This window comes from Sinocyclocheilus anshuiensis, unplaced genomic scaffold (genome assembly GCF_001515605.1).
Source record: "Sinocyclocheilus anshuiensis isolate Anshui unplaced genomic scaffold, SAMN03320099.WGS_v1.1 scaffold117, whole genome shotgun sequence".
Classification (NCBI taxonomy): domain Eukaryota; kingdom Metazoa; phylum Chordata; class Actinopteri; order Cypriniformes; family Cyprinidae; genus Sinocyclocheilus; species Sinocyclocheilus anshuiensis.
Window position 1 is genome coordinate 1,269,968 of NW_015536624.1, and position 12,847 is coordinate 1,282,814.

The following is a 12,847-nucleotide window of genomic DNA, read 5'->3' on the forward strand; positions in this document are numbered from 1 at the left end:
AATTCAAATTATTAAAAAAAAACCTGTAAGTATCTCAATGATACTAAAATAACAGACAGACAGAGATTGATAGATAGATAGATAGATAGATAGATAGATAGATAGATAGATAGATAGATAGATAGATAGTATTCATTCGCGGTCCCTATAATTTCATAAATGTGAAGTTGTGTATCATACTTTAATGACATTAAAATCAATTTAAATGTGGAGTGAAAGAAACGAAAATATTTAACAGAAACAGTAGCGCATAGCCTCCAACCGGAAGCCTTCTCGCACTGAGCGGAAGCGCAGCGGCTCCAGCTGTTATTGTTGACAGACGGAGCTTCGTGGGGAAAATGGCGGTGTCCCGTCGATCCTCACAGCACCAACAAAGCAGCCTGCAGCCGTCTCCGCGGAACGCCGTTATCGCATTCCCCCCACCGGAATCGCCGTCCGCGATTATTCCCGAATCGACGACTTTATTGAGCCCCTCGGCCACTGGCGCAGCGGAATGCGGCGGAGCCACGATGGAGTCCGCAGCGGCCTCCTCCGCCTCTTCCCCAGACCGGCCCGCCCCAGCAACAGCAGAGGCCGCGCTCGGCAGCTCCAGCTGCAGCAGCATTAGCTCCAGCGCGACCGCAGGCAGCCAGAGCCCCGGCTCAGGTGCGGCCAGTCCCGGGGACGGAGTGTGCGGGGCTGGCGGGGCGTTCAGAGAGCTGTTCGAGGCCTGTCGGAACGGAGATGTGTCGCGGGTGAAGAGGCTGGTGGACTCGGTGAATGTGAACGCCAAAGACATGGCCGGACGAAAATCAACCCCTCTGCATTTCGCTGCAGGTCTGTATTTATGTATTTGCTAAATATAATCCGTGTTTGTTTATTTTTGACCTTATAAAAGAACAAAACGTCTCCTTTGTGGATTTTGGTTCCACTAGATTTGGAGTTTATTTATACAGGCATGAGATTTTTCAGTGGAGGTATACGAATATATTCGTATATACAGTTTGTTGTTTTCATACAGAAATTATGTATTTTAAGTTGACTGTGTAATGGTTATGTGTCATGGAATATCATTACATCATGTTTCATTTGGTTCAAATCAACATGAGTAAAATACAATTTTTCATGCGAAGCTGACACGTAATTGTACAGTACTAAATTTCCCTCGCAAACTGTCTGTAAACAATATCTATTCAAACTGTTTACATTTCATAAATCATAAGTCGTTAATCAAATTTAAAATGAACATTGTGGACAGGAAAACAAATTAAATGTTGGTGTTATCTAATTAGGGTGTGCTTTTAAAACCTATAATATAATATAAGTCTACATTCTGTGAGTCATATGAGCTGACTAAATCCATTTCTATTTAGGTATATCTGAAGATTTGCTAACCAGGAGTTCAAAGAAAATTAACTAAAGACATTTATAAGCTTAAAAAGTCAAGCATTTTGTCCTGCTGTCAATTAAATGGTCGTCATTCCAAATAAACATTAGCCGTTTCAGTCCTACAGTGTGGACCCTCTGCATAATGAGAGATTTTCAGCATTAGTAAACATAAACATACAGTCTTCATGATCTCATAATGATTGAGGCACTATATGGATTATTTGCACTTAAAATATGTCTGTTACATTGCAGGACCATGAAATTAGCTAAGTAATGACAGCTAGCTATTAAAGTTGATGAATAAAAGATTCCGAATGATGCTTTTTTATCAGTATCATCATTAACATATTTTGTTTTGTGTCTCACCAAAAAAGAAAATCAAACGGGTTTGAAATGGCATGGAAATTTTTCACTCATTTTTGGGTGAACTATGCCTTTAAATGAAATATATCCGATAGTTGAGGCATTTCAAAAACTTACACTTTCACAAATAGAACATTTTTAGATCAGATATGAATAAGATCTGATATGTCTTTTATCATTCAATTTATCATGTTAGATGTATTGCATTTTAAACGGCTTGTCCTATGCAATGTTTGACAGGCTTTGGCAGAAGGGACGTGGTGGAGCATCTCCTGCAGACCGGAGCAAACGTCCATTCCCGCGACGACGGCGGTCTGATCCCGCTCCATAACGCCTGCTCGTTCGGGCATGCGGAGGTGGTCAGCCTGCTGCTGTGTAGCGGCGCGGACCCCAACGCACGAGACAACTGGAACTATACACCTCTGCACGAGGCCGCCATCAAGGGCAAAATAGACGTGTGCATTGGTATGGATTCATTTAAGAAATGTTATTTCATCTTTTTCCAATTATAGTCCAATCAGACCATTTCTGATCATTAAAACAGCTTTAATAAAGACAAATTCTGATGGTCACCAATATATCGTTCGGTTCATCCCTAGCAGTGAGGCAGTGAATCAAGTCTAATGAGTCACAGTCCACATTGTGTGGAGTTGCAGCCGTTGTCTAGAGAGCTGATGTGGCGTTCCAGCGTGTTTCTGTGTTGTGATAGTAATGTTGTTGTCCTGCAGTATTTTTCTCCTGTGCCCTGATGTCATAGAGCGCTGCTGAATACCCCTGTGCTGAGACAGCACTCTGTGTGTGTGTGTGAGTCTGAGTGAGAAAACTGACAGAATCTCTGAGGTTTGCATTAGTAACATGATGAATGGGTTTGTCCGAATTCGGTGTGCTACTTTGTTTAAAACTATTTCTTCAGAGTTATTTCGCGAGTGTGGAGAGTGACTTATGTGCAGTATATTGGTGATATATCATTATTGGTCAATATTATTATTTTTGTACTGATTAATCTGATATTGAAAACAGATTTCAGATTTTATCAAAATTGAAAAAAAAAATGTATTTGTATTTTAATATAAACCAGGAGTCCGAAAAAACAATTAAATAAGACCTTTACAAGCTAGAAAAGTTATGTTGATACACTGTAGCTCCTGCTATTAATTAAACCGATGTCAATTCACATAAACATTACCCATGTTCAGTCCAGCGGTGTGGTTCCTCCCACATAACAAGAGGTTTTCAGCATTAGTAATAATAAGCATGCAGTTTTTATGATCTCATATTAATTGATAGACTGTATGGATTATTCACACTTAAAAAATGTATCTGTCGCACTGCAGGACCATTTAGATTAGCTAACTAATGACAGATAGTTATTAAAGCTGACGTAGAGTGGTGCTTTTTATGACTATCATTAACATTCTGCTAAACATCTTGTTTTGTGTTTAAAGAAGAAAGAAAGAAAAAACAAACACTTTCTAAGGTTATTATAGGTGTATAATAACAGTAATTAATTACACTTGGAAACATGAACGAACAATGAACAATACTTCGGCAGCATTTGTTAATCTTAGTTAATTTGTAAATTTCAGCATTTAAAATTAAACATTGTTCGTGTTAACATTGGTTAATGCACTAAATAAACAGTTTTCCATCTTTTCTGTTATGCGTGTAAGTGTTTTGATGGCTGACTGTGCTAAAACTGCAGAGCTAGTATGACCACTTTAGGTGGAAAAACAGTGTTGATAATTATACTTATCAACCACAACATACAACATTATCAACTTTTAGTATCGGTGACTATTGCTTGCTTCTGTTTCTTACAGTGTTGCTCCAGCACGGCGCTGATCCGAACATCAGAAACACTGACGGCAAATCAGCTCTGGACCTGGCAGACCCTTCTGCTAAGACCGTCCTCACCGGTGAGACATACACATACACACATCTGCTTTACAGTCATTAAGGGGGTCTGAATACTTTCCGTACCCACTGTATCTGCTTTACAGTCATTAACAACACACACACACACATATCTGCTTTACAGGCATTAACAACACACACAATCTGATGAGCAGACATGTAAAGGCACACTGAGTATGTTTTTGTAGTATGCAGTATGCCAATACAGACAGAGCATGCTGTGTGAGTGCTGTTTACCACAATGCACTGCACTCCAGTCTGAAAAATAAACCTAAGGCCATTTACAGCCACATTTCCATGGTACATTAATTGACAGGACAGCTTCATGTTTAAATATTTGCACACAAAGTTGGATTAAAATGCCAACTCGGTGCCACTCACCAAATTAAATATAGTGAGGTTAATGTAACAGCCTTCTGTTTGAAACGTTGCATCCTGCATACCATTTCACGTACTATTTAAAAGAGGTACTGCATGCTAAGCAGAATGTTAGTATTCCAGTCTGAACACAGCCACACTAAAAATATCCACACACACATTAATGAATCTTGCAAATCAAGCCTGTCTGACACCTGCTGTCTTTTTTTATTTATCAGGTGAATATAAGAAGGATGAACTGTTGGAGGCAGCGAGGTGAGCTTTTGGCATGCTATAATAATTTAATATCAATGTATTGCTAAAATAAACACTGAAAAAAGTGGTTTTGAGGGGGGTTTGGATGTTTGTTTGAATCCCTCAGCCGCTTGTTTCTTATGCTGGAGTCCTTTGGGAAGAATGTGCAGAGCTGTAGGTGCTACACACAACCTGGCATAGTTGTATATTAATGTTTCGAACACTCTGACATCGGAACAGAACGGAAATTCAAGAATAGACATTTTTGCCACTTGGTATATAAATGTGTATTGGACAGGGGAAGTATTTTATAAAGTAAATGTAAGAATAACTTTTATACTGTTAGTAATATTTTAAGATGAACACTTACTGGACTGAACCAACGTAGGTTTACTTGATTATCCATACATCAATTTTTGGAAAAATCATGTTAAAATGTGAGTACCAATTTAGACTTTTGAGGAATGTTTATTTGTTCATCTCTCAATCTTCTTTGTATTGCATTGCATTGTTTTGCCTCATAATACAAACTACAAAGCTTGGAACATAAAACTAAAAATGTAAGTATCATCTTACAAAGACATATTATTGGAAGATACAGAGTGACGACTGATATTTATATGCATTTTATGTAAGCTATCTTCTATATTGTTATGAAGATCTCATTGATTTACATTGCAGAATTTCATCTTACTTTTTGGCCATATAAATATCTGCAACTGCACCAAATTATATATTTTTGATACCTTTGCGCCTCTGAATAAAATTCTGAAATGAGTAGCAGTATAGTCCAATAGGGCTGTCAAAATTTTTTCCAAATATTTGTCGAATTTTTTTTTTAAATCCACATTCGAATGCAAAAACGTTGCATTCGAATTTTAGGTCTGCGTCAGCCGTCAGGCAGCCTTATCAGTGGCGCACGAAATGCGACGACAATGTAAGTGTCATTGCATTTTAATGCTTTTGTTAGCCTATCCAGTTGAACCCACTAGATGCGGTGCTGCTACGCTGTTCATTCAATATACTGCGGAAAACGAGAGCATCAGTGTGTCGAAGATGTTGTTTACGGCGAAACTGAAACCAAGCCGTTCACACAGAACGCATATTTATCACATTTTCTAGAGGGGCATCTATCAGCGTTGTACTCACGTCTCGCACAAGAGAGCGGCATGTTTAGAAAGCCATGTAAAATTAATGTAAGTTCAACTTTTAAAAAACATGTCTCAAGACTTTATGGTGGTTTTCCCCCATCCCACTGCATCTCATGTTTTTAAATGAAGAAAGTAGCCTACTCTTTGTGATTGGTTTTCGGTCCTTTGTATTAAACTATACATACATGCATGGTGCTGTTTTTTTTTTTTTAATTGTTTAAGCAACTTTATTTATTATATATGGGTTATAAACATTATGCACTTTTTTTTCAAAGATAGTCGTGTTATTTTATTACGCTTTGAAGAAACGTGCATAATATTTTGCTCGACGCGCACTCTTGTGGCCTCAAGAGAAGCCAAAAGCTTTTTTCCCCCTAACTGAAATTATGCCTTTTAATTTCAAATATAATTCGAATTTTGATAATATTTAAGTGGAAAATTCGAATTTAGTTTTTCAGTCATTTTGACAGCCCTACTCTACACACACACACATATATGCATATATAATAGGCCTAACTGTTTTACATGATGTCCAGAGCATTGTGCTACCTCATTGCTCCGACAACTAAAGTCAATGCTGAAATCAATATGAAATCAAACCAACCCTCATTTACTTTAATACATATTCCTGTAAATGATTGGGGCATTGGGCATAAGTTTTCTGAATTTTAGATTCTCAGAAGGTCTGTTTTATCCAGCAGACACATACCACATATACATTCACAAAAATCTTCTTTTCCATGCACAAGCCACACTATTCATTCTTATAAATGTCATGCCCTTTATGCAAGAAACAGGGAGGCTAAAGTGTCGCCCAGATGCGTGTCTCTGAGATCACAAACATGCTCTGCGTAGAGAGCAATCTGCTTCGGCTCAAACCAACCCGCCCCTTATGTCAGCGGGCGTCTTGTGTAAAATTAAGCAAAATGACTACTGTGCACACCAATGTAAATGCTACACCAGTCTAATATCTAAAGACAGACTCGCTTCTGATCACAGGGTGTGTTAAGTATCGGTTTTCAGCTCAGATTTCCCATCTGTTAAACTGGGAGGTCAGCGAGAGGTTAATGAAAGTGGCATTAAAATGTCGACATTTAATCCACAATAAAATACTTTCACATAAACTCCTAAACGCTGATTTTACTGCAAACTGTTTTTGGGATATTGGGAACTTAAATTCATTGCTAGTTAACATGCATAGTAAAACACTGTTGTGCAGAAGTAAATCATTTTGTTTTGGCAACAAAAAATATATAACTTCTATCAAGTTCTGCTTTTAGAATGCCAACATTGACTCATGACCACATACTGCAACATAACGTATTGATGACTTTAAATGATTTTAAGTAACTATACAAAGGATTTTAAAAGATCACCATAAATTGATTCCACTAAGAAAGTAAGGAGTCCATCTTGGTTTTGGAAAATTCGAATTTAGTTTTTCAGTCATTTTGACAGCCCTATAGTCCAATATAATTGCCACTGCACCATCCTTTAATAGCTGCTCACAAAACAGTCCCATGTATTGCTGTTAGCAATAAATAGAGTAAAAAGGAACGTTTTATATTGAAACTTACATTAACTTTACATTGTGCATTGAACTCGTTTATTTTAAAAGATATTGCTGTTTCTTTTTTGACTTAATGTCACTCATCCAGAAATGTCTTTTCTCTAAGTTGCCATTCCTAACAGTGTTTGTCTTCCTCTTTTTTGAAAACCTTAGGAGCGGAAATGAGGAAAAGTTGATGGCACTTTTGACCCCACTTAACGTCAACTGTCACGCCAGCGATGGGCGCAAGGTAACACAGATCAGAATTACTTAATCTTCAAAATGTTCCATAATGTTGCCTTTAACATTTGACATCTGTAAATGCCAAGTATGACTGTTTTAGAAAATATGTCTGATGTTGTTTCTAAACTCAAGCTCTACTCAAACCCAGGATGTGATTTCATGTATTTCATTGGTTGAATAAATAGATGTAGGTCAAGACAATCCCAAATCCCCTTGTTTGAGTTTTTTCTTTCAGTTATACCGTGTTTAGAGTAAACAGCACTGACCTAGTTTTACCCATGATGAGTTTAAGTTTGGATATATGGTTGATGTTAGGGATGTTCATTACGGTTATTTTTCCTAACCGTTAACCGATTATTAACCATAAACCGACAAGATTATTTTAAATTAGAATTGAATTAAATTAGAAAGGTTAAGTGTCTGTGACCCGTTAAAAATACTAACATTTGTTTCCCGGTGATTAATTTTACATGCGCAAAAAGCAGCAAACAACAGAACATGAGGATTCACATGGTCATAAAGAAAAACTGTAACAAGTAGCCTAGTATGCAGAGTTTCAGTTAATTTTTGTGCTGCACGAAAGGAAACCAGACGGCAGAAAGCGGCATCCTATTTTTTTTTAGGCTTATTTTACAAAAGCACAAAGATTTGTTTTTATTGTGAATATACACAAATAAAGGCAAACCGTTTACAATTCCGATTATATTTATGACTAAAAGGAGTAGTTTCTACCACTGTTAGAAGGAAGAGGCATTCTATTTTTCTTTAGGCTTATTTTACAAAAGCACAAAGATTTGTTTTTATTGTGTATGTACACAAATAAAGGCAAACCTTTTACAGTTCCGATTATCTTTATGACTAAAAGGAGTAGTTGCTTCCACTGTTGGAAGGAAAAAATTCAAGAGATTGCGCCGGCGCCGCATGCACGCACACAGTTAAGCATTGCTACCTTGACAATGCAGCCTGTTCATTATCATAAAAAAAATAGTCAAACATATGGGGAAAAAAACACACTGCTCAGTTTAAATATGTAGTAAAATCTGTGCCGTTAAGTGTTATCACCGTACTGCCTCGATGTTATGCAAAACATTTTGTTTTACGTGGATATTGGAACGCGAGTGAAGTAGGCTACATAATAAATAATAATTTGCCATTCAAATACATCGCGGATATGGAAACATTTGATTTTGTGTCGAATGAGAGACCCAACGTTGGTTTCAGTTTCGCTTTAGCCTAAATGAATTAGTTTTGGCTTGTCGTTTATATTGCTGTAGCTTCTTATATTTTAAATTCTTGTTCTTTTCTAAATACTGTTAATTGAAATGCTTTGTTGTGGAGTGAGGGGAACTAAAATAGTCTAGCTATGTTTACAGTGTTTATTATAATGTTTGTAAACATTTCACGTCGGCATTAAGCCTATTTCTGAATGAAATAATAAAATGCGACTTATGTTATTTCTTCTCTAAAAAAACACAAAATTTGTAGCGTATTTTAACCATGCAGCAAATCTTTTTAAATATTTTGATAAATTACTGAAAAAATAAATAAATAAAGGACTTTTTAAACCGTTTAACTGATTGTATTAATCGGTCAAAATTCTATATGGTTGGTTAACGGTTAACCAGTTAAAATGAACATCCCTAGCTGATGTTGTTTTATAATGTTTGCCAATGCCAAAGTTTACACTGCCCCTTTGTTCAGTCTGGGCTGCTTTTGGATGTCAGTCATTTTTATAAGGGATTTCAGTTGATCTTTTGATGCCTATTGGATGCACGTCTGACCTTCATGACGTTTTAGGCCAAAGCTTTTTTTGATCCATTTCTTCTTCTAGTCACAACATAATAACAGGACCTTGATTTCCCCTCAGATCCTCTGTCATCCCTGATCATTTCAGGTCACTTCCTCCCTCCAGACCTCTGTGTCTTTATATCAGAAGGGCTTTTTAGGAATGAGTTCATTGTGGGATTGTCTCCTGTTTGTCTTGTAATGGATTTTGGGTTATGTACTGTAACTCATGCTGCAGTATAGTGATGTAGGCTTTTATTATTATTTTTTAGAGGCTGAGTATTGTTGCTACTTTCATTTTTGTACCCTCTGATACTCATGTTGATGCTGGTGTTTTGTATAATGATGTAATTTTGACTGGTATTTTGAGAGTAGCGTTTTAAGTGGAATACAGCGCACTAGTTTGATAAATTGCTTTTTTCCTCGTTTGTAGGTTGCTTTGGATAAAAGCATTCACTAAATGTGTAAATGTAAATAGTTGATCACTGAGCATAATGCACGCTTGAATGTACTTTACATAGACGTGAGTATTTGACATTGTAAATGTAGAAATATCCCTGATGCGCTGACGTTTTGTTTTGCAGTCAGAGTTTATTTGCAAAAAAAACAAAACTTGTATATATGCTGCGTTGTATTGTTTTTGAGCACAGTACATGAGCATAGAAAATGTTTATAGGCCTAAGGGATGCACTGATATGATAAACGTATATGCTGTCATTTGTTTTGTATAGAATATTGAGGAAATATTGTATAAAATTATGTTGAAAATGAAATTGTGTGTATATGTGCCATTCAAAAGTTTGGGATTTTAAAGAAATTAATACTTTTATTCAACGAAGATGCGTTAAATTGATCAAAAGTGACAGTAAAGATATTTATAATGTTACAAAAGATTTCTATTTCAAATAAATTCTGTTATTTGCAACTTTATATTCATCAAAGTGAAAGATAACACAATGTATCCACAAAAATATTAAGCGGCACAACTTTTTCAATGCTGATAATAATAAAAAAAGGTTTCTTGAGCAGCAAATACTAGAATGATTCATGAAGGATCATGTGACATTGAAGCCTGAAAGATGTGAAAAATTCAGCATGCATCATTGTAATAATTGACATTTTGAAACATATTCAAATACAAAATATTTACTTTAAGTTGTAATAATATTTCTTTTTTTACTGCATTTTTGATCAAGTTACTTGCAGCCTTGGTGAGTGTAAAAGACATAAAAAAATCTAACAGACTTTTGAACGGTAATTTATTAGTGTTATATTGGCCATTTAAAATGTCAAATCGGCATTTATCATCCTGTGTCTTTCACAGAAATAAAGTAGCTATAGATTTTTTTTTAGTAATTTAAGATAGGATGCTGTAGCTGTTGGAATTATTAGGCTTTAAGCACCACAGTCGGCTTTGATGGATAATATGTTAGTTAATAGCTAATTTTTTGTTTTGTTTTGTTTTTTGTTCTGGCGACATTCAGTCAACATCTCAAAAAATGCTGGTAAGTTTATTTTGTGAAACAGAAATTATTTTTATTTGGTCTTCTGTGATTTTATTATTTATTTTTCCTTTCAATTTTTGTCCCTAAAAAAATCCATCCATACGCTGGTTCACACTTAAAACGCACAGAAACCTGCCTTATTTTCTGCTGGTCACAATCCATCAATCAACCAATAGCTCGGCTAACGTTTTGTTGACTCCTGCAGGTTCTGAAAACAAGGCTTTCATTTGCCTCTTTCTTTAAAGTCTTTATTTAACTTTTTTACAATACTTCTCTAAATTGTCTGCCTTTGCAAGAACTCCACCATGTTTCCACCCCTAAACCCCACCTCCGCATCCATGCATCGCCTCACATTCTTCAATCCGTTTGTTTGATTTGTTGTGATCAGCACGCATGCTCTCCACGAACGTGGTGATTTCTCTTTGACATCCTGTCCTGTTTAGATCCATTGTGTGTATGCTAGAAGCGTTTGCCTGTGCCGTACTACTTCAGATTTCATAATAGTGACATGAACATGAATGTTGCCTTTCCATCCTGCACTGAATAATAGAATTCTCTCAGACAATGCATCATTCTTTTGAGGCAGATCTTCATTACTAAATGGCTGCGTTGAGATTGGTTGTCGTGCTGATTGTTTTGCTGTGGTTGTGTTCAGACTGTCATATAGGCATGTCACCATTATTTCTTCATTTTCACTGCATGAACTGGGAACGAATTTGTAACTTAGGCTATTTTAAGTTACTAGTGGTTTGAGTCACTTATCATCTCTTCTAAAGTGATCGAGCTCAAGCCAGATTCATCAGTTGTTCAGAGAGATCGCAGATATAAAGGCCTACTTGCACCAAGAGGCAATAGTTGACAACAGTGACCGTTTTTAATGTTTCGAGAAAGTTTCCCATTTTCTCCAAATTAATTTCAATGAATGTTTCAATAAAGAATTTGAAGCCGAAAACCAAACCAACCACTCTTACAGGAGCATTACAAACTTGCTGGTCTGTGCACTTGAAGCAATGCAAATGATGTAATTTAATTAAAAATTATGGTACAGTATAAACCTGTTGGCTTTGTGTAAAACCAATAGGCTACATTTTTAATGCAAAATATAATTGGAAACAGACTTTTATGTCATTTGCAATGCTTTATGGAAGTTTGTGGTTGGCGCTGAGCTCTTTTGCATCTATTTCTGATTACTTGGTACCATTGATTTTCTCTGATTGGTGGGTCTGTCTTAAGGATTATGGGTAGAGACACTGACTTTTTCACCTTTTTAAGGCATGTGAAACAAATGTTGAGAAGCTATAAAAGAATTGAGTGGCATTAAAATCTTAAAAAATGAGGAAAGAAAGCAACTAACTAAACAAGTATGACATACTAAATATCATTTATACAACACTTCCGAATAAGTAGGCTGAAAGTCTTATTTAAATGTATAATAAATTCAATACAACTAAAACATCCTATATATTAAAGGGATAGTTCACCCAAAAATGAAAATGTGATGTTTATCTGCTTACCCCCAGGGCATCCAAGATGTAGGTGACTTTGTTTCTTCAGTAGAACACAAACTAAGATTTTTAACTCAAACCGTTGCAGTCTGTCAGTCCTATAATGTCAGTGGATGGGAATCACGGCTTTGAGAGTCATAAAACATACACAAACAAAACCAAATTAAACCCTGCGGCTCGTGATGATACATTGATGTGAAAAGACATGAAACGATCGGTCTGTGCAAGAAACTGAACAGTATTTATATAGTTTTTTTACCTCTGATTTTCACCGCAATGTCTGAACTGCCCTGAGCGCGTTCGCATCTTCTTCTTCAGCCGGCGCGTGACGCGTCGTCTTCTTGCTTTACGGCGGATCGCAGACTTATAAGTGCATTACCGCCACCTATCTTTCAATGGACCATTGACACTCCCAATTGAGATTGTAGATAGAGTGTCAATGGTCCATTTGAGAGATAGGTGGCGGTAATGCACTTATAAGTCTGCGATCCGCCGTAAAGCAAGAAGACGACGCGTCACGCGCCGGCTGAAGAAGAAGATGCGAACGCGCTCAGGGCAGTTCAGACATTGCGGTGAAAATCAGAGGTAAAAAAACTATATAAATACTGTTCAGTTTCTTGCACAGACCGATCGTTTTGTGTCTTTACACATCAATGTATCGTCATGAGCCGCCGGGTTTAATTTGGTTTTGTTTGTGTATGTTTTAGACTCTCAAAGCCGTGATTCTTATTCACTTCCATTATATGACTGACAGACTGCAACGGTTTGAGTTAAAAATCTCAGTTTGTGTTCTACTGAAGAAACAAAGTCACCTACATCTTGGATGCCCTGGGGGTAAGCAGATAAACATCA

At 36.7% G+C, this 12,847-nt stretch overlaps 1 protein-coding gene across 1 annotated transcript in view; it reads left to right on the plus strand.

The window, feature by feature from the left end:
- Positions 1-258: 258 nt before the first annotated feature.
- The window catches only part of tnksb (tankyrase, TRF1-interacting ankyrin-related ADP-ribose polymerase b), a 23,162-nt gene continuing 10,573 nt past the window's right edge, over positions 259-12,847 (plus strand). The window contains exons 1-6 of the mRNA XM_016507933.1: positions 259-816; positions 1,972-2,196; positions 3,552-3,647; positions 4,242-4,278; positions 7,132-7,207; positions 10,470-10,490. Of these exons, the coding sequence (XP_016363419.1) occupies positions 339-816; positions 1,972-2,196; positions 3,552-3,647; positions 4,242-4,278; positions 7,132-7,207; positions 10,470-10,490 (933 nt within the window). The 5' untranslated portion in view covers positions 259-338. The remainder of the gene's footprint in view (positions 817-1,971; positions 2,197-3,551; positions 3,648-4,241; positions 4,279-7,131; positions 7,208-10,469; positions 10,491-12,847) is intronic.